At 32.1% G+C, this 20848-nt stretch overlaps 1 protein-coding gene across 1 annotated transcript in view; it reads right to left on the bottom strand.

Annotated features, from left to right (window-relative positions):
* The window catches only part of LOC112597436 (neuronal PAS domain-containing protein 4A), a 131486-nt gene that overhangs the window by 40355 nt on the left and 70283 nt on the right, over positions 1-20848 (bottom strand). The window contains exon 4 of the mRNA XM_025343481.1: positions 896-985. Within this exon, the coding sequence (XP_025199266.1) occupies positions 896-985 (90 nt within the window). The remainder of the gene's footprint in view (positions 1-895; positions 986-20848) is intronic.

The raw sequence follows: 20848 nt of genomic DNA, 5'->3' as shown, positions 1-20848 counted from the left end.
GGTGCTCGGGTATGTGTTTGTCTCATTGGTCAAAATAAATTATAAATATTACTTCGTCATCGTTCGCATTTTGTGTATGAACACGTTGCTATGCTGCCATTGCGAACAAGATAACTTCCAGTGTGAAAACAAAAAGATAAAATATAATATACATAAAAAAATAAAATACCGTTGGTAAATTACCAGTAATAAATTATCGATACCCGTTTTTCCATTAACAGTCGTAACAGAGGTGAGTGAGCGAGAAGCACAGAGAACGGAATCAGCGGAGACAGAGACAGACAGAAAAAAAGCACATTAATATATATTATTATTACTCCGGAAAGTTGCTGCAGTTTTGGTATCTCGAAACCAGCGACACATGTACGCATAATACGCGTACGTACGCCAGGGTGAAAGGCGTGGGCGTCCGGGCAGAGCCTACGGGCTCGCAGTGACCACAAAACCCGTTTTCCAATATTTTTTTTCTTTTTCAAATCATAATTATTGTATAGTTCTCGTTCTTAATATTTTTTTAAATGCGTACGGACATGGAAATCGGACCGGTCTAGAAATTAGGTAATTGATTTTTTTTTCTTTTTCGTTTATACTTTATGCGTTATGTATATATGCGCATATTATAATATCGGTTTGAACCCAAAAGGTCAATAGTTGTGAAAGACACACATAGTATGTATATATAACAGATATAGATATGATTGGTATCCATTTGCAAAATCTAGAGTTTCTAGTTTGGTTGACCGAGGGAGAAAGTCGTAAAGTATTAAATATAGAGCTTGCGTATAACAATAATATAATAATGAAATATGAAAACTATATACACTTCAAAAACATGACTTACATATTATAGATAATATAATACATGCAGCTTAAGTATAAATCAGTAGGTACTTACCATTGAGTGTCCCAAGTATTCGGCGGCGTTATCCGATATGTATAGGAGTTTACCGTTTTGGGTCATCATCATCAAGAATCCGCTGAGCGACTAAAAAAAAGTAATTTTCTATGTTAAATACAAAATAATAATAAAAAACAAGATATTAAAAGTATACATTTTTATGTAAATTACCATCTATTTATGTGTATGTAAGCACACTATAATAATTGTCAGCGGGTCATACGATGTATATTTTCGTGTTATTTATTTTTTTTTTATTATTCACAATCTTACCATATACGGTAGGTGCATGAGCAGTAATTACAAGGGGTCACATAGACATTTGCGTCTATCCACGGTCGTCGAATGTCCCGGTCAAGGACAGCATTATTGTTTTCAGAATCAAAAATGCTTATTATAGTGGGTATTAAAATATACAACAACGTTATTGTAATTCTTTTTTTTAACCATAATCCGCGATAAATAAGAGGCATAATAAATTCTATTCTATGAAATATTATCAAACAAAAATGATTGTGTTTACTGAGAAATCATCAAGTTCACTCAAAAACGGTAAATACGTATCAAAAGGTTCCTGTTTTGATTTTTTTTTCTATGACTTTTAGCGTAAATGTGACAATTAAAATTATAATAAAATTATAATCTGATGTATTAAAGGTACGTTACCAATGGTCACGTATTATGATTTTACATCGACTCAAAACTTTGAACTTTAATTTAACATGTTTTTACGTAAAACTAATTTCATTCAAATAACTTTCGAAAAAATTATACTAATTGATATACTAAAAAGCAAAGTGCACTTACAAAAAAAAACTTTGTAAATTGAAGATTTGAATTTTAAACTATTTGTTATTTTTAATTACTGCACAAAGAGCATACCAATTGTGTATACAAACTTTTTTGTACATAAAACTATAGTTTTAATCTTCTACACAGTTACTAGTATTTTTTAGGGTTAAGAAAAATAATTTTATGAATTTATTTTAATTATAATTTGTTGTAATAATTTAAGGATAGTCGCTGATGATCTAATTTTACTATAGGTCAAATATTCAGTGGTAGTTTATTGATTTTTGGAAATTAGTTAATTTATTATAGGAAGCCAATAAATTTATTTATGATGTATTCTGTTCTATAAAAAAACACAAATTAATTTTAATCAAAGTTAGTTTATATTTGATTCTAATGATTTAAATGAATTAGAAATAATACGAATAATTATAAAATTAATGGTCATTAACCATTAAAATTAAAAATCTGAATGAAAACATTGTTATTATTGTTACTTAGATATAAGTTATAATGTATTTATTAGTCAAATATTATTAATATAAACGTTATTATTATAATATTTTTACTCAGTTCTTATATTATCCAACGTTTTATGATATTACTATAATTAACAATAAGTAATAACCAATTTTATAAATACCATTATTTTATCGTAGCCATTTATTAATTATTATCAATGTATACCTTTTAAAATGTGTGTAGTTATAATTATAAAATCTGTAGAATATTAATATATTTATAGATATAGTTAACTTAGTGCTTAGTCTACAAGTATCGTATTGTAATTAATAAATAAAATAAAAATTACAGATATTCATCATTATTTATAGGATTGATTATATTGATAATAGTTAGCATTAAAAAAAAAAATGAAATTATCGACCTCGGTAGGTATCTGTTCATATACTTATATATTCATTAAAATACGAGTACAGCTTGTTAATATTATGTATCTATAGATATTACTTTTATATTATTTTTGTAAATTTGGCATACGATTTTTACGGAGTTAAAGTACTAAAAATCAAAATATGCGCTTGTACACATAGTAAAAACGTTTTTGTAAATTATTTAATGTACTACACATCGAACAAAACTACAGTAAACGTACTTCAACTAACTGTGCGTAGGATGTGTCTATTAATATACTTCGACTGCTGTTTAATATTGATGAAAACGTCCATGAGTTATTTAATTATATAAAAGTATATTCACTGGTGTACGGTACATTTATGTAAAAAAGTGTTAACCGTTTTACGCAAATTCGTTTTTAAAACTGGAAGATCACGTGTAAGATTAGGAAATAATAAGAAAAAACCCGTTAATTTTTTATAGCATATATAATATATATAGTATTATATCAAAAGGATTTTAGAATCATGTATATATGCGTAAGTATGTGTGTACACTGAAATAATTTGAAGACCGACAACCGTGTACACACACACATACACACACATATATATATATATATATATATATGTAATGTATTTAATATGATAGCGTCGAACGGTTTACATGGTCCTTAAGAAGCGCATAGTCTCGTCGCGGAGACGTCTCATTTTCGGATCATCTTCATACCTAATATTATATATATATAATATATGTATAAGTACGATAATACGTTATAATATATGGTATATATATAGATACGGTTAGGATATAGACTTGACAGGTCCAACGACGGAGGTGAATTGAAGCGGTTAGACCACTTTCGTCATATACCTGGTGTAGGATATGTATATAATATAGCACACTACCGCTCTATACTATATAGTTGGTAGGTAAAGTTAAAAATATTATGATACGTATGTATGTATGTGTGTGTGTATACGATGCCTGTACTGCAGAACCATTTCTTCTCAGGGGATTTTCCGCATGTCGTTGTGGAAATAATTACAAAAATATTCTACCAATATAATAATAATTTGTACGGTATTAATTATAATTATGACGATATTATAAAATATTTTAAATTATATAATAATATGCAAACAACGCGATGGTAAAATAAACTCGCGTCCCCTTGACTCATTAGGGGGAGGGGTACTACACACCGCGAGAAAATATATGATGAAAAAGAATATTATACGACCGAGGAACAGTATTGTGTACACGGATCTATTAAATCTATCAAATTTTAATCGTCGATCCCGGCGCGAGCAGTCTTCCGCCTACGTAATGAGATTATATTACTTTTACGTTATTTTCCGACATCGGCGAGCGCGCGATAAATCAACGGGACAGATCTGATACATGGATTGAGTTAAGTAAGTATTATGTATTATTATCGTTAATTCCGCACCGAAAACAATTTTTATACATAAGTTTTATATTTTCTTTTTATTCGGTAACCGTTTTATGTTATACTTTGTGTCATACCTTTATTGGACTACACATAATATAATGTACAACGTTATACAGTTTGAAATTTTACGATGACGGTAAACAAAAAAATTTCAAACCGGATCGAAAATAATATGTGTAGGATATACTATTTTATACATACCAACTTGTGGTGGCGGACACCTTATTGACGAGCGCGCGCGCGCAATATTCCTACAATTTATCGTATCGTTGGAATCGCGCTAGCCGGATCCGTGTTTTTGTATTTTTATAATAGTATATATTCACCGTTTTTTATACGATACACACACACACACACACACACACACACACACACACACACACACACACACACACATATATATATGCCTACACGACGATACCGGCATGACACACGCGGTATACGGGGAGAAAAACGTTATAGGTTATCACACGCTCGTACAAATTTCGTATTAAATGCACCTACAATCTACTCTGTTCGTCGCGGCAAACTCGTCCCCATCGTTTGTAAATCGTATGATGGTTACAGTATTATATGCGGCACAGCACAATCAATGTAAATCGATTCGACGATCGCTGTCGTTCACAGCTACAACGTTTTTAGACATTATACCTACTATATTTACATCATCGTGTTTCATGGAGTCCGATTTTCCAAACCTTTGAATAGGATTGTTTGGATGACGACCCGCAAACAACACCACATCAAACTTAGGTTTGTACATCCGAAATAAAGGCAATCAGTGGAAAATAAAAATGACAGTATTGTGACAAAATATAATATTATAGTGCGACGCTATAATGTGTAAGACGGAGCAGGTGCGGTTTTCGCCACTACTACAGCTTAGTAGCAGCAATCCATAGCATAGAAGCCATAGTACATAGTATCAAACAATGTTATATGTCAAGATATAATACCTATAATGTGTACAAGACGTTATTATATTAATGATTTATAGTTTATAAAAAAAAATAAATAAAAATATGTCTTAAGTATTGTTTTAACATTTCCCGCTCAATGTAGATACGCCGCCTATACGCAATAAAGTTAGCCACGACATGTGTCATCTATAAGCTGAATACTGATATAATCGTCACAGGAATCGTCTATTATGTTATGTTTAAATGACTGTAAAAGCTTAAGCTATCTAATGCTTTGTCAGTAGTGCGAGATATAGTAAATCGACGTATTTCGAGGATTTTTTTATATTGTTTAAATGATAAATTATGATTTTCCAACATAAAAAATATAGTTGCAAAAAAACACTAAAATATTTGAGAATTTCACTAACTAGATAAGTATAGTATACACCATTATACTAGTATATCTATAATAATTTATAATAGTATACAGATTAACGAACATTTATAATACAAATATGTTTTACAAATTATTACAAGAATGCTGTGAATAATTTATCTTATTATTATTATTATTTATAAACTATTTTTTGTTTTGAAAACACATTTGATAAAATACAAAATTACATATTATTCGAACACTGAATACTAAAGTGTAAATAACTTGATTAATAATGAAGTGAATTTTATATAATAAAATTCTACACTTCTTCCAAAATGCTCCGATGTAAAATAATACTAATATATATGTATATTACATATTTACATTTTATTTTTACATAAAATTAATATTAGTATTCAACGATTGACATAAAATTAAAAAAAAAAATATGAATCTCATAGTTATGTTCAATTAAAAAATGAAAATATATGAATAAATGTGGTGGATATTTGATTAATGACGGTAGTCGCATAACTCACTCAAAAATTAGGTAATTACATACCTTGTTATACCACTTCCCACAAGTTCTAAGAAATTTCAATTAAAACATTGTATATTAGACTCTAAATTTTAAATAAAAATTATAATAATTTAAAAACAATTTGTAAACTGAAAAACTGAAAAATAAACTACTTATATGAATTAGAGTATCCATTAGCGGTGATAAAGTTATGACGTATACTGACGTTATTATTGTTATTATTCTATTTTGTATAAAGTAAGAAATTGCAAATGCGCTCTATGTTCTGACGGGTACCTCGCGAACAAAAAAGTATTTCCATTTTTAAAAAGTTTCAATTAATTGACAAGAAATAATTTTTTTTTTTTTATATTTTAAAGTTAAAAATAAACGTTTTTTTTTTTTTTGTTTTCATCAATCAAGATTCCAGACTGTCTCATACCCTGTCCAGAATTAAAACATACGCAAACGTACGTGTCAAATAAACATTTGCCTTCAAAATCGTTTCTACTATGAAATGCATAGCATCAGTCCATTAATTTTCCCCTTCATTTGTCCGTTTTAAATAATTATTTATCAGCCCTTCTAATTTTTCCATCGGTTTAATTTTCATTTATAATAGTCTTATTCGTATCAATTACCATTTAATAATTATTGTCATCGTTCTCAATATTTTACTGATATCAATGTATAATTTACTTTAACGGAGTCGAGATATAATTGGAATAACTAGCAGAAAAAAAAAACAAGAGAAAAAAAATAATAATTATTATTAATACGAGTATCATACTGCTATGTCTGACATCGGCGATCAGTCGCAGCATCGCGTAGTACCTACAGCTGATATATGTTACACATCGCGGACCGAATGTCAAATCCGACGTGGGGCCGGATTGTTTTCTCTTATACGACCGGACGGATAATAATCTTTTCCGAATTAACAGGCTAAAAGTATTATTATCTATATGATATTATTATTATTATTACTATTATATTATACGGTGTATTATGGCGAGCACGCACTCCACGGTCTTGGCTGCGGCGGTGACGACGACGACGTTTTGACATCGTGGCCGCGCACATATATGATTGATAGTCGCCAGTGCGTCACTCGGGGCAGCCGCGTGTCTTATAACAACGACGACGACGACGACGACGACGTTGATAATAATAATAAGCAGAGCGCCTCTCGTACACATTATTATTATTATTATTATTGTTATAATAAACTCGTACACGTAATTTATATATTATAATATACATATTATAGATATACGTATGTATGGTGGTAAAACGAGTGTGTGTGTACGATATATATATGTACACTATGAACATAATATGTGCCGTCGCGACTGACAATATGTATGTAATAGTCGCGTGCCTGCGAACTTTGAACTACATATATGTATATATTATTATTGTTATTATTATATTGCAGTGCTGAGGTAACGTATAAATCGGCCAATAATAATAGTTAGTTTGCGCCCCGCAGCGGGACTCGGCCCCGGACAATACCCGTAAATCACACCAAGCGCGCGCGCGTTGCGGAGGAAAACACCTCCGGGGTCGTATCACAGGTGACCCCTTTTAGAAAAAGGTCCGTTTAATTGCCAACCCATTAACGTGTAGTTTATTGCAAACAGATTTTACTCTTCAAGTCTCTCGCTCTATCACTCTCACTCGCTCTGTCTCTATGACTCTCGCTCACGCTCTCTGTCTCTTTCTCCGTGTCTTGGTATAGACATTATATCCGATATGACCGTCTCTGTTTGTTTTAACTTATTCACTGCTCGTTATTCGTCTTTGTTTTTTGTTTTATTTATTTATTTTTTTTTTTTTAATGAGCGTGCGCGATGATGAGTTTAGCTCGTGGTCGAACGATTTATGACCCAAGTGAAGGATCGGTGAAAAACATTTTAACAGCCACCGCCACCGCCTATATAGACGTACCTTGATATATATATATATATCTACATAACAAAAACAAATGACCACGAGGCTTCTTTAAGACAATATATACATATATAGGTATTTTAGTATGTACATTGCTTTCCTAGCGCCCCTGCAGCTTAGCTATTGCGCGGACTACAAACCACAAATATATATTGTATATAATATTATTTTAACAAGGATAATTGAGTACATATTTAGTTTCAACCGATATCGTTTGATAATAATTAATTTACGCGAACCGATTAGAGACGGTCCATATTCCGTTTATAAGATTTGTCACGCACACCTAATCGGTATATTTAATTAGTATTATGTAAGAACTTATTTTATTACAATATGTATGTATATGTGTAAATATTTATCATAATCGTAGGTACGTGATAATTGACTATAATTATTATACTCATGTATAATAAATATTTGATTAACGGCGTGATACATGCATCCCTTTTAACATCTTTGCTTATAATAACCACTCTATACGAGTACTTCCTCATTTTAAATATTAACATACGGTTCAAATTATTTCTAAAAAAAAACTCTTCAGGGATCGTTAATGTGTAGACAACAAACTTTGGGTAAACGTCTGTGTTTTCTTTTCACCTCTAGGCGTGATTTTTATTTTTATACCTAAGTGGTGTTATGTAATACCTATTGAGTATACAAAATGTAATTTTTTTACCAATTTATTTTTATTTTTATGTTAAACCCAAATATTTTTCTGATTTCTAAGCTTCTTATATGTTTTGTTGGGCTTCCACCCATCTTATTCACTTAAAATAAATTATTATTTTTGTTAATGTATTAAATATTATTAATATATTTTATCAACAGTCATATTATAACAAACTTGAAATCGATAAACACACAACATACCTATAACCTTTAGACTTAGAGACGTTAAGCTGTTAATACATATTTACCGTATGCTTTAATAAAACGATGCATGTATATGGCAGTGTGCAAAGGAAATGCCAATATTTTCGTAGGTAGGTATATAATAATATTTTTAAAGATGAAAGAAAACATACGGTGTGGATCATGGACTAAGTAATAACCTATGTAGGAGGTTTGTTAGATATAAACCAGTAAAAGTAATAAAATTGAAATTAAAATAAAAACTATTAGTGAGAAAAAAAGAATTTTCTCTACGAACCGGTTAGCGGTGCCAGTGTCAAAGAGTTATATATATAATTAGCGTAATAATCATAATAATAATGAACGTATGAAGGTACTTGCGCGATCAATGTATACGTTATAAGTACACCACGCTGCGCGCGCGAACGTACCTACCTACCTACCTATATAAAAATATTATCTACATGTATAGCGGTAAACACAATAATATTATACCATATAGTAAGTATATTATATATTATATCGGTACTAAGATGATCGGTTAGATGGCTAGGTTGATGGTGTTATAATTTCCTATTGAGATTATTGTTATTATTATTTTTTATATTCATTTTTTCCTGGACGTGTCGTACCTATCTATATATGCATATTATAGGTGGTTGTGCATGCACATATTATACTATAAACGGTTTTTTAAACGAATAATTATCGAGACTCGCGTATGTGGAGATACATCCGAGGTAATTGCAGTGGTGTTTTGGAAATTACGTGAATTAAATTGTTTCAGTTTTATTAAATTTATAATTTAATTTATTGCATAATAAATTGAGTAACGATTAAAAATATTATAGTGTTCTTAAATGTTATTCGTTTTAAAATATTTTCTTAGTATTTAATATTTATATTGCAATTTTTAAAATACTATATTATTATATAATCATAAGATCATACCACTTGCAGCATTCATTATTTAAAAAAGTATCCTTCAACTTTGGTTTAAGATGAGAAACTTAAAAAAAAAAAACACAAATAATTATGAATACAATTGCAAAAGTAACTTTTACGATTTGCAATCATGGCTGACTTTCTTAATGCTGAACATATTTCGATGTAAACACATAAAGACAAATACCAATCTCAACAATATTGCAATTGGATTCATGTCGGCTTTCAGCATTAGTTGAATTTGTTTGTAGTACTTTTTTGTGTGTTTAAATAAAAAATATTTTGCCCAGCACTAAGAATTAATTAATGGGAAAATAAAATTAATTATTGTAATTGTGTTTGTATTATACTCCTATGTATATTTTAACTGAAGAATAATGGAAACGATAGAAAGATAGATTAATTTTAAGCCGGATCAAGTCGGGTAATATAACAGTATTACAGCTACAAAACATAAACAGTGAAACGCGAGTTATAACGTGTTTTAACGTAAACATGTAGAATTCGATGCCTACAATTTGCCATGTACCACGGTCTCATGAGCTAGTATAGTTGCCTCGGGGAATATTCGTTAAGGTTCGCGACATGGAAATGTTTATTGCGTGCGATGGATGAATCTTATAATAGTAATAATAATTGTTTGTGAAGATCGTTAGTCGTTCCGCTTTGCATAGGTACACTGACGTTGCACCGGTGCATGCGGAATAGTGTCCTCTTCGCTCATCCTGTCGCTACAGCGATAATGAATCTCTTTACGCGGTTTATCATCGGCTACTCCGTTTCGGTTTATGCGCCGTACAAGGTGTCGCGAGAAGTGCACCAAATCAATACAAGGTTTTCCAATAAACGCGCGTACGGGTCGTCTCCGTTAGTAGTTAATTTTTTTTTTTTTATTAAAGGTCGCCCGTCTATATTATTATTGTAGACAAATCTGTACACATTAAATTGTATTTTATAGAATGCCGTCACGCTACACATACAATATTGAATATATAGATGCTTATAGTATAATTTTATGTTACCCAGTGCAGGTGTAATTTGTTTTACACTATTGGTGATGCAAACCTTTTCTTTATGTTAAAATAGCTATTCAGTATTTTTATATTGTCATTCAACATTGTCAATTATATTTTTAAGAATAAAAAATTTAATAAAATATTGTTGAACTTAAAGCCAATTCTGAGATGACTATAAATAATATTACACATGTGTAATTATCATAGAACTAATATATTTGTAGATTAATTGATAACACGATAAATAACATGACTAAAATTTATAAACTTATAAACTTATTATTAATGCTACACTTGCAATATCTCAATTACGCCACCATTATTACCCATGTTAACGTTTATCGTAATCGGTGAAATAATTACGCTGACATAGTACTAAACAACGGCTATCTATACTGCATAACTGTGATAATAGCAAATCGATCCATATTAAACTACATAAAATGTGCTATGATGTTTTTAAAGCGAATTTGATGTTACATCATTTTGACAGAATTTCAGAGATGAGGATCATATACTACGGTATGATGAAGTAGGATAATCTAATATATAAACTACTGTAGGTTTGTGTATATTTTTTTGAATAGTCTCGGCGAACTAATTAAGTACTAAAAAATTAAGGGTATTGATTTTGTTTGCATCTAATTAATTGGCAAATTTAATTTATATAATAAATATATCCTGCATATTATTTTAGATATACATAGCGTTAAATACATATGTCGATTTTTTTTTTCAGTTAGCACCAAAAGTGTAAACAAAATAATGAAAATCTATCAACTAAAAATTCACAGTTTCTATAATCAGTTTGAGTATTGACAGCAAACTTTATCTAAACACATGTTTTACAGTTAAACCAATATAATTTTTTGAAAATATACAGCGACAACGTTACAATTTTATTTCTTAAAATTAAAAATTATGAACATTAAAATTGTTTGTGAATACGAGTGTCTCATTAAAAAAAAAAAAATCACCGCACATAATACTATAATGATATGTATGTATACAAGAAGTATACGTTGGTATATAATAATAATAATAATATTACGTGCATCTAACCTACGGCTGCAAGCCGGTCATTGGGGGCGGTACGGGAAAAAAATGAATAACGACCCGCAGCGTCGTCGTCGTCGTCGTCGGCTATGTGTCGTGTTCTTCTGCTTGGTACATAAATCCAGAACCGTGAGAACTGTATCCACCCACCGGTGGTGGCGGTGGCGCTGCTGCTGCAATTGCGATGTACTCTATGTATAATATGCACACATTTATTGCACTGCATTGGTTGTACATTGTAGACAGGGAGGTTCACGCGCATGGGTATCCTATTTTTGTGTTTTGTATTTGTAAGTCGAACACGATTATAATAAGAAATTTATTTTATACGTATGACTTTCATTTAAACTTCACATTGTGAAAACCAAAATTCCGTATTAGATACGATTTTTATGTACCCATTGTATATATTATAACGTATTGCATCTGTATGATCCTAACTATAAACTACCAGCCAAAACAAATAACACACAAATAATGATGAAAAAAAATATACATAAACTCTAATATAAATGAAAATCCACTCTTCATTTCCTGCAGTCTACCCCTTCATTTAACCAGGTAAAATAATGTGTATGGTTATGTTAAGTATATACCTACTATATACCATCAGGCATCAGTTGTTTGCCAGACGACTTCTGTAAACGTACTGTTATTGATTTCAGTAGTACACAGAAACAACAATAACGGGTTGCGTAATCGCAATATTTATATTATATTTTTTAACATCGTCCGTTCGCATTTATATTGAATTTTCCAAACGTTATCTCCTTTTTTTTATTCCATAACATAACAAGAATAAAGTATTTATTTTTCGCCATTTCTCTTAGCAAATACTTACGCGCGTATACGAGAACCTTGTGTTTTATCCGTGTGCACATCGTAAATTGTATTTTTTAACGACTGCGACATGGTTAACGGTCGACCGTTATTGACGTGTATACCTAATCGTCTGCGCTTGAAAATCGTGTTTGCCAAGTATAATATGTGTATATACCTAACTATAATATGTACGTACGTCGTATACATGTACTTCTCAAAGGGGCAAAATATATAAACATGAATTTAAAAAAAACGAACCTTATTATAAAAGTTTAAAAAAAAACAAGTTACCTATGTCAACATACCTAACGGATTATATTAAACGGAATATTATTACACTCTTATCAATATTGTTGTTTTATACTGGAAAGGAATTGAACGAAAAAATGTTTTTATCGTGGTATAAGAATAATAATAATAATAATAAAAAAGAAATAGAAATAAAATCAATTACTAATATGGTATTCAAAAGTTTATTAATATAATATAATGTATGAAATGATTGTACAGCGCTGCGTGGCGGTAATAATGTTATACAAGTTGAATTCTTTAGTAGTTACATATAGGCTATATAAGTACCTATAACATATATAACCAATACGTACTAATATTTAATTATAACATTATGTATATATTATATATATATAGTGAGAAAACAAGAAGTACATTTCGAGGGTCGATTTTTTTTTTTTAATAATATTATTACTGATCGTCGAACGACTCTTGTTTTTTTCGTTCCACACGCCTTTTTGAGCATACTTAAATAACCATCTACTATACTTAATCCATTCACTATAATTTTTACTAAAGTTATCTGGACCATAACTGCACTGCTGCACACTTCTCCGGGTATACATACAACAACAAAAACAATAATAACATCGTACTATACCTACTCTTATTATAGTATGTGTATATATTTTATGCGCGTACACCTCGGGCCGAAGAAGAATCTGACGCGAGCCGCTATAAAGATATGCGAATCTGTCTTCACGTATATATATACAATATACATATAACTCGGTGCATACCCAAACCCATATATACGTATACGTACCCAGCCTGAGGCGCTCGTAAACCAGATCGATCCATAAATTGTTATTGTGGGCGAAACAATATAATATATACTATTTCCACGCGTATGTTTTATACATTTAAGTAGGTATATAATATATATGAAACGTCTATATATCGGTGGCGCGCGCGCCCGCTTGTCTCGAGGACCGCAAAAAACGCGACGAAGACAACGACGATACCTATCGATCCGGAAAAACATCTGCGAAGTGGTATGCGTTATATATTTATAGAAGTGTATACACACTACGATCCGATTTCGTTTAGATTTATCGGCAGCCGTTTATTATTTTGAATATATATACTTGTGTAAGACGACAACAATACATGCCTAGAGTATCTATATAATAAAAAAAAGACTTCACGCATTTATATCGAACGGTATTCCGATTTTTTTTTACACATATATGGCTGTTGGTACGTTTATATTATATTAGCGGTTTTTAATCGCGTTCATGCACATATCATAATAATATATTTATATACGCATATTATGGCAGGGAATCTCTGCATAAACAAGGTGATCCACCAAATATGCGTACTTTTTTTTATTCTTCAATAATAAAGTTAGGTATTTAAAATCTGATTTTTAGAATTTTTAAACATACTTTAAGAACATTTTTATACTACCTAAAGAGTGCCTATTGGAGATAAAATTTCCTATTCTTTAAACAAGAACGCTTTTTTTAATAGGTATTACTGTAAATTATTTGGTGGACAATTTTTCTTTAAATGTTACGTATCAAAATCAAATATCGAATAAATAGTTTTTGAGTATTAACTTTGTGCACTGAGAGCAAAAGACCAATGATAATGGAATTGAAATACGTAAAAACGATGTTATTTTCTTATCCCTAACATAAACATTTGAATAATTGAAAATCTACTCGTTTGAATTTTGAACTAGGCACTTTATTTTTTAATAAATATAATTAATCAGTATAAATAATGTACAGTAAAAATGATTCTCGTTGCAAACGCTCTACGAGTAGTAGAAACATTTCGAGAACCAGAATAATTTGAATGCGTTTTCTATTTTTAAACAAAAAAATGGAGGTGGCATGCACGGTGAATCGCTCTGTATGTTATATGACTGCAGGGTGTATCCGCTCGGAGATCTGACGATTTCGCATAATATTAAATAGGAATTACAATACACGTCAGATGTCTGTGAAGATATTTTATACACACCCTGTATATTAAGTAGGTATAATCTATACCTACGCTAATTTGCGCGCGAAAACTTCTATACGGATTGCCGCGGGCCACACCGCGTCGTCGACCGTTTGACGGACAACCCGACGACGACGAATGCGGCGGCGGCGGCGGCGGCGGCGGCGTGCGTGTTTTTTTTTCCGCTCTTCTCCCCTCGCCACCGACGGACGTTGACGGACACGGCGGCCGATTGTAATTGTACTGTCCTCTTCGCTGCAGCGGCGGCCCCGTTACTATTTACCACCACATTTTATTCGCCGCCGCCGGACAATAACGCGCGCGAACCGATGAGCCCGGCAGATAAGACGCGGACAAGCGCGTTTAACGACCGGCCGTCGCTCCGCGATCGGCAAGTGGCCATCGATCGTGGAGACGAGAACAGGCGAGCGCGCGCGCATTCAATCACTATATTATATGGCACAGCTACGCGCGGCGGCGGCCGTCCCGGAGACACGCCGTGGCGTGGGTATGGGACGTGCCGGTTTTTTGTTTGACGGTAAGCGGGTGGGCGAGTGTGTGTGTGTGTGTGTGTATTTATATTAAGTAAATCAAACAAACGGCCGCTCGTTTATAATAATTAGACCAGCTATTTAACCACCCGCCGACTTTGCCCGGAAAAAAAAAAATTGAACATTTAATATGGCGCTATAACACCGGCCCATCTCGGTTATTTTAGTGTTCCTTAGTATACGGGAAAATCGACTTGTGTGTATCTATTGCTTTATGAACTTATTGGACTGAGATGAGCAATTATCCGACTGTGGACCATCTGTGGATATATATATAAAACAGTAATTGGTATGTTTTCGAACTTGGATTAAATCGTTCTCTACGTTTTCCCGATACCACTAAAAACAATCTCTGAAATTTTTGTAAGTATCGCTCGAGGATTTTTGATTATATAAGCTATGCATACATGATAACACTGCATTGTTGTGAATTTAAATAACAAACAATAACAAAAAAAAAAATTCCATATAGTAAAGCATGGCTGGTAAGCTAGTGTATACTAAATTATTTTTTCAAATGTTTTTTTGCAAAATTAGATAGGTACCTATAAACAAAACAAAAATTCGATTTTCATTCGACTCCATCATAACTCATGAGTGGACCATCTTACACGTATTAGTTATAAAAGAACCTTAAGACACCCTCCGAATGTAGATAAATCTATTGATATATCATATAACTTAAATAGAAATAGCTCCAGTAGTTTCTGAAATTAGCCGATAGTAAAAATTCATTTCACATTTATATATAAATACACATAGATAAAACACTTTTTATAATGCATATTATAGCTGCACTATTCTATCCGCACATGTTTATTAAATAATCTTAGAATATTCAAGATTTGATTTTTAAAATTAATTCATCGCTGTCTAATTGAAGATATATTTTTTATAAAATCCAAATGTGTTATTATCAGGGCTTGTAAACGTTATACGTAATAACGTTATATTTGACGAAAAATGATTGAAATTTGTAAGTGTAATTATAACGGAAAACGATAAACATAAATAATTAAGTAACATAAAAAAAAAAAAAAAAAACATAAAGATTAACAAAATGTATGATATATCATCAAACCAAACATAACGCAAAACGTTATAAATAATATATCATTAAAAAAAATAAATAAATAAATAAATAATTTCAATTATTTAGTTAATAAATTATAAAATATAATAAAAATTTTAAATCTGAATAACGATAAACTCATAATTTGTATAACGTTTTAATTTTAAATAACGTATAACAAATTTTTTTTTTCAAATGCAAGCCCTAGTTATTATGTTAATATATGCATTTATATGGCTATGCATATATATTTTTTATATTGAATTTCTACGTTTTTTTAAATTTAAACTACAGTTTCTTAAGAAATATCATTGTATCTTAATTTAGTGATTATTAACATTTTTATATCCTAGAATCATCTAAAATGTTGAAAATCTTCAAGTACTACTTGAAAAAATATCTATACCTTTATTTATTAAAATTCAAAATTCTGAGTCGGTGTTGGCTAACTAACAATTTGAACAAATTTTTTTTTTCAACATTTTGATAAAGAGATAAGTGGGAAAAATGAACCTTTAAATAATATACTTATGCCGTTTGGTCGTTCATTGTGCATAAAATAATAACTATCTATATTATAATGTGAAGTTGAAATAAATGAAAAAAAATCCTACTCGGAATATCCAATAATAATAATAATTATGTTATAAACAACAGCCAGACTTGATAGATTTCGCTAATAATGATTATACATGTACCATCATGAGCATATATATATATATAATGTCTATCCAGACGAAGAACAATATTAATTTTGAAAATAACCTTGAGACGTAGTAATGTATATAATATTATTATAGTTGCTGCTGCAGTATGTATTATAATATTATATGCAATGATTTTAACGTCTTCGTTGACGAGTGGTATATAGTATACTGTATTACTGTATACTTTTAGATATTAGATACATCACGGAATTTTTGATATTGAAAACAAACAAAATCAAATGATAAACAAGGAAAATGCGAAATTATAATAAAATGCGTCAACATTACAATAGCCGTATCTGTAGACTGGATAACTGAAGAGACAACTGCATACATTTTGTGATAATAATTTACAATCGGTCCAAAAAAAAAACATTCACATTCGTTAACATAATAATATAACACATTAGGGTTCAAATTATTGCTAAACAAATTTAAAATACTGAAACAAATTTAATATAAGGTATGTATTATAATATAATAATTAGTGTGAACATGTCCTGAGCATCAAGAAAATTATGAAGGAAATGGATACTCCGACCCATATACTAACAAAATATAAACCTATTGTTACGAATTTACGATGCACCGATCAGTCGAGTCCCACGTTCAATCCATGAGCTTAGAGTATATCGAAAATGCGCACATAATATATTGTGATGTCGAGGAAATACGACGCGCCTCTCCGATATTTTCGGAACCGACAATTATCGTTTCCAATAATAATATTCGTCTTACCTACGCGTCGAAACGTTTGTTAAAATATAATGACACGATGCATTATAACGGTTAAAAATCAGTTTCGAAGGACCACCACGCAAACTCGCGTCAATATATTATAATAATATATTGCGTTGTTATTTCGTTAAACAATCGTCCGACCTGTAATTATCCGGCGGTTTATTGTTATGATGTCCCGTCAACACCGCGCTGCAGTTAGGTACTTCCATCGTGCGATCACACGTGAATATAATAGGTACGGGTTGCGAGTTTGTGACATTATAGAAACTCAAACATACTTTATAACTCTACGTAGTCTCTGATCTCTATATACACGTTAAGAAAAAACTATGTTAAACCATATCATTGATAAATTAATCAATAATTTGTAGTACTTCTTGTCCTCTAAATGTTTATACTCGTACCTACTCATTATACTATCAAGTTTCATTATATTTTATAAAACGAGTTTAGAGAATGATTGTAATATTCAGAGGGACTTGAATATTATTTTTACTCTTTCTCTAGACGACGAAAAAAATAAAAACAAAAATAAATCATCTATGAAATAGAAATCCAAAGGTCGAACACAGAGTCTCTCTATAATTTGGAAAATAATAATAACTATACTAACTATTATATAGATATTGTAGGTACGTATAAGCGATGTCACGCCCTAAGACAGACGCCATAGATCAGCGGTCGGCGACGACTCGGCAATTTAAGCGATGTATAAATGGATCGCACACACTATACATAATATTGTATTATATATTATATGCCTACATTAATAACGCGTCGCGTCGTTGTCGTCGTTTTTGTTGCCGATTTATGGCGGCCGGTCGTCTCGCGTCGAGAGAATCCGTTACCCGCTTCCACCAATACGCCTATAGGTACCTACGTATAATATAATACATCGCGTCGGACGAGAGGACTGATTGAATTTTACAATCGTAAAATGCGTACAAGTGCCAAACCGAGAGTTCCTGCACACACAATCTCGGGCTCACACGCGCGGTATTATAATATTATACGAGGTAGCTGGTATCTACCTACTATTATAGGTATTCCGCGGGTCGCCGCCGCTGGACTACGACTCGTCGTCGTTGTCCATTCATCCGTCAACGCGCGCGGCCGTGGTCTGTAATCGGTGCCGGGCGCGTCAAGAGAAGATGCGCACCGTCGCCGTCGGCCGGACGCGGCGAAACAATGTTTATTATTGCACGTTAACGCGGTACGGGTATAATAGTCAGGTGGTATATACGAGTGAGGCTCTCTGCAGTAGAGACGACGCTCTGCGATCGCGATTTTGAATCCACATTTTATTTTTAGCGCTAAGAATTCGCTCGGGCGAGAAATCAGATAATAATATGGGCCTCTCGTCGGCCGAGCAAACGCGCCTTAAATAATGGTCGAGGAAACGGCGGCGGCGGCGGCGGCGACGGCGGTAAAGAGGTCGTCGTCGTCGTCGTCGCCAGTTTCCGAAACGACGTCCGCGAGCGCGCGCGCGGTGTTGTGATGCGCGAGTAGGGGTCAAAGTACCCGTACGTGTGTACCGCTGTATCTTTATTATATTTTTACGGCCATAGTGATTTGCGTAAACAAACGAATTAATGCAACGACGACTTGACGATGACCGTGATATATTTCGCGAGCGTACGCGACGAGACAAAACGATATCCAGTTTTCACGTCAAGACTCGTATATATAAAAAACGTTATTATTATAACAGCCGCATCATAATAACGTATACGCCACACGTGCGAAGATCACTATATGGACCCGATTTATTATTACAATATGTCCGAGTTGTTGCCTAATGGTTTCGTTTTAAATCGTGAACAAATTTGATAAGAACAAAAACAACATTTTAACGCGACGAAAAATCGTAATGCGCATCACGCCATTAGTAAGACGTATAATAGATAATAAGTATATAGGCATGCCAGTCATATAAGTTTTCGGTACTCGCTGAGTGTTCGGACTGATTTTGGTGCGCTCTTCGTTTATCGTACCTAATTCTACTATAAATATATATATATATATATATATATATATATACACACAAACATTGGTGAAACAATAATGTCGTATATGGTGAAAAAAAATCCATTAAAACGTTCACCGAGTATGGATTTAAATCATCGACAAGTGTAAAACGTAACGAGTAATGTATTATAATACATTATTTGTTTGATTAAATATTAAGACCAGACTTTCGAGAGACTGCCAGGTCAATAAAAAGAGGTTTTTTTGTGTGATGTCTGAATATTAACCTAACCTGGAGATAACTGAAAGTATTGGAGGCAAGATAGAATGATACTAGTTGATCGGACAAACTTATAGTATTGCCTGTAAAGAACTTTTTTGTTGACGGCATCTAACCAAATGAAAAATCAATGTACCTAAAGCACCATCTGAACCTAAGATATGTGAACTATATGGTTTTCTAGATAATCGAGCACTAATAAACGAACAAATGCACAATTTTTTTTTTTTAATATTACGAATTTAATAGATGCGATAATGTAACTTTAATTGTTAAGTTTATTATTGATCCACATTTTTTTCTTATGTTTTATTATTCCAACAATAATCATCGTATCATATTAGTGTTTAATTAAGTTTATACATTATCTATCTCTGGGATTCCAGCAACATATTACAATATAGACGTAGTTTTCATTGATACGAAGAATAAATGATTGGAAAAGAAACACTATGGTACAGGAGAATTTCACCAACGTGCGTTATCGTAATGACTCTGCAGTGAGCTTTACTTTGTTCTAGCACCTCTGAAATTTCAACTCTTGTCGCGCCATTAAGTGAAGAGAAACTAAATAATGTTACCAAGTATTGGTGATTTTTCACGTTTGAGATCCGACATAATATTATTATTATTATTATTATTATTATCGTCATTACGATTATGAATACCACGCGATAGCTACATGTTACATAAGTACATTGGTAACGGCGGCGCATATTTCATTCATTGGACGTAGCCCAGTTCGAGCAGCGGTGCAGACGATAAATTGCGCCGACACGTCTCGTCCCAGCTGTCCGCGGGAATACGCGTGACGGCGCTCGGTTTGCCGC

The sequence above is a fragment of the Melanaphis sacchari genome, unplaced genomic scaffold (genome assembly GCF_002803265.2).
Source record: "Melanaphis sacchari strain LSU unplaced genomic scaffold, SCAv2.0 Contig41_pilon_pilon, whole genome shotgun sequence".
NCBI classification, from domain to species: Eukaryota; Metazoa; Arthropoda; class Insecta; order Hemiptera; family Aphididae; genus Melanaphis; species Melanaphis sacchari.
This window is presented reverse-complemented; position numbering and strand designations above follow the sequence as displayed.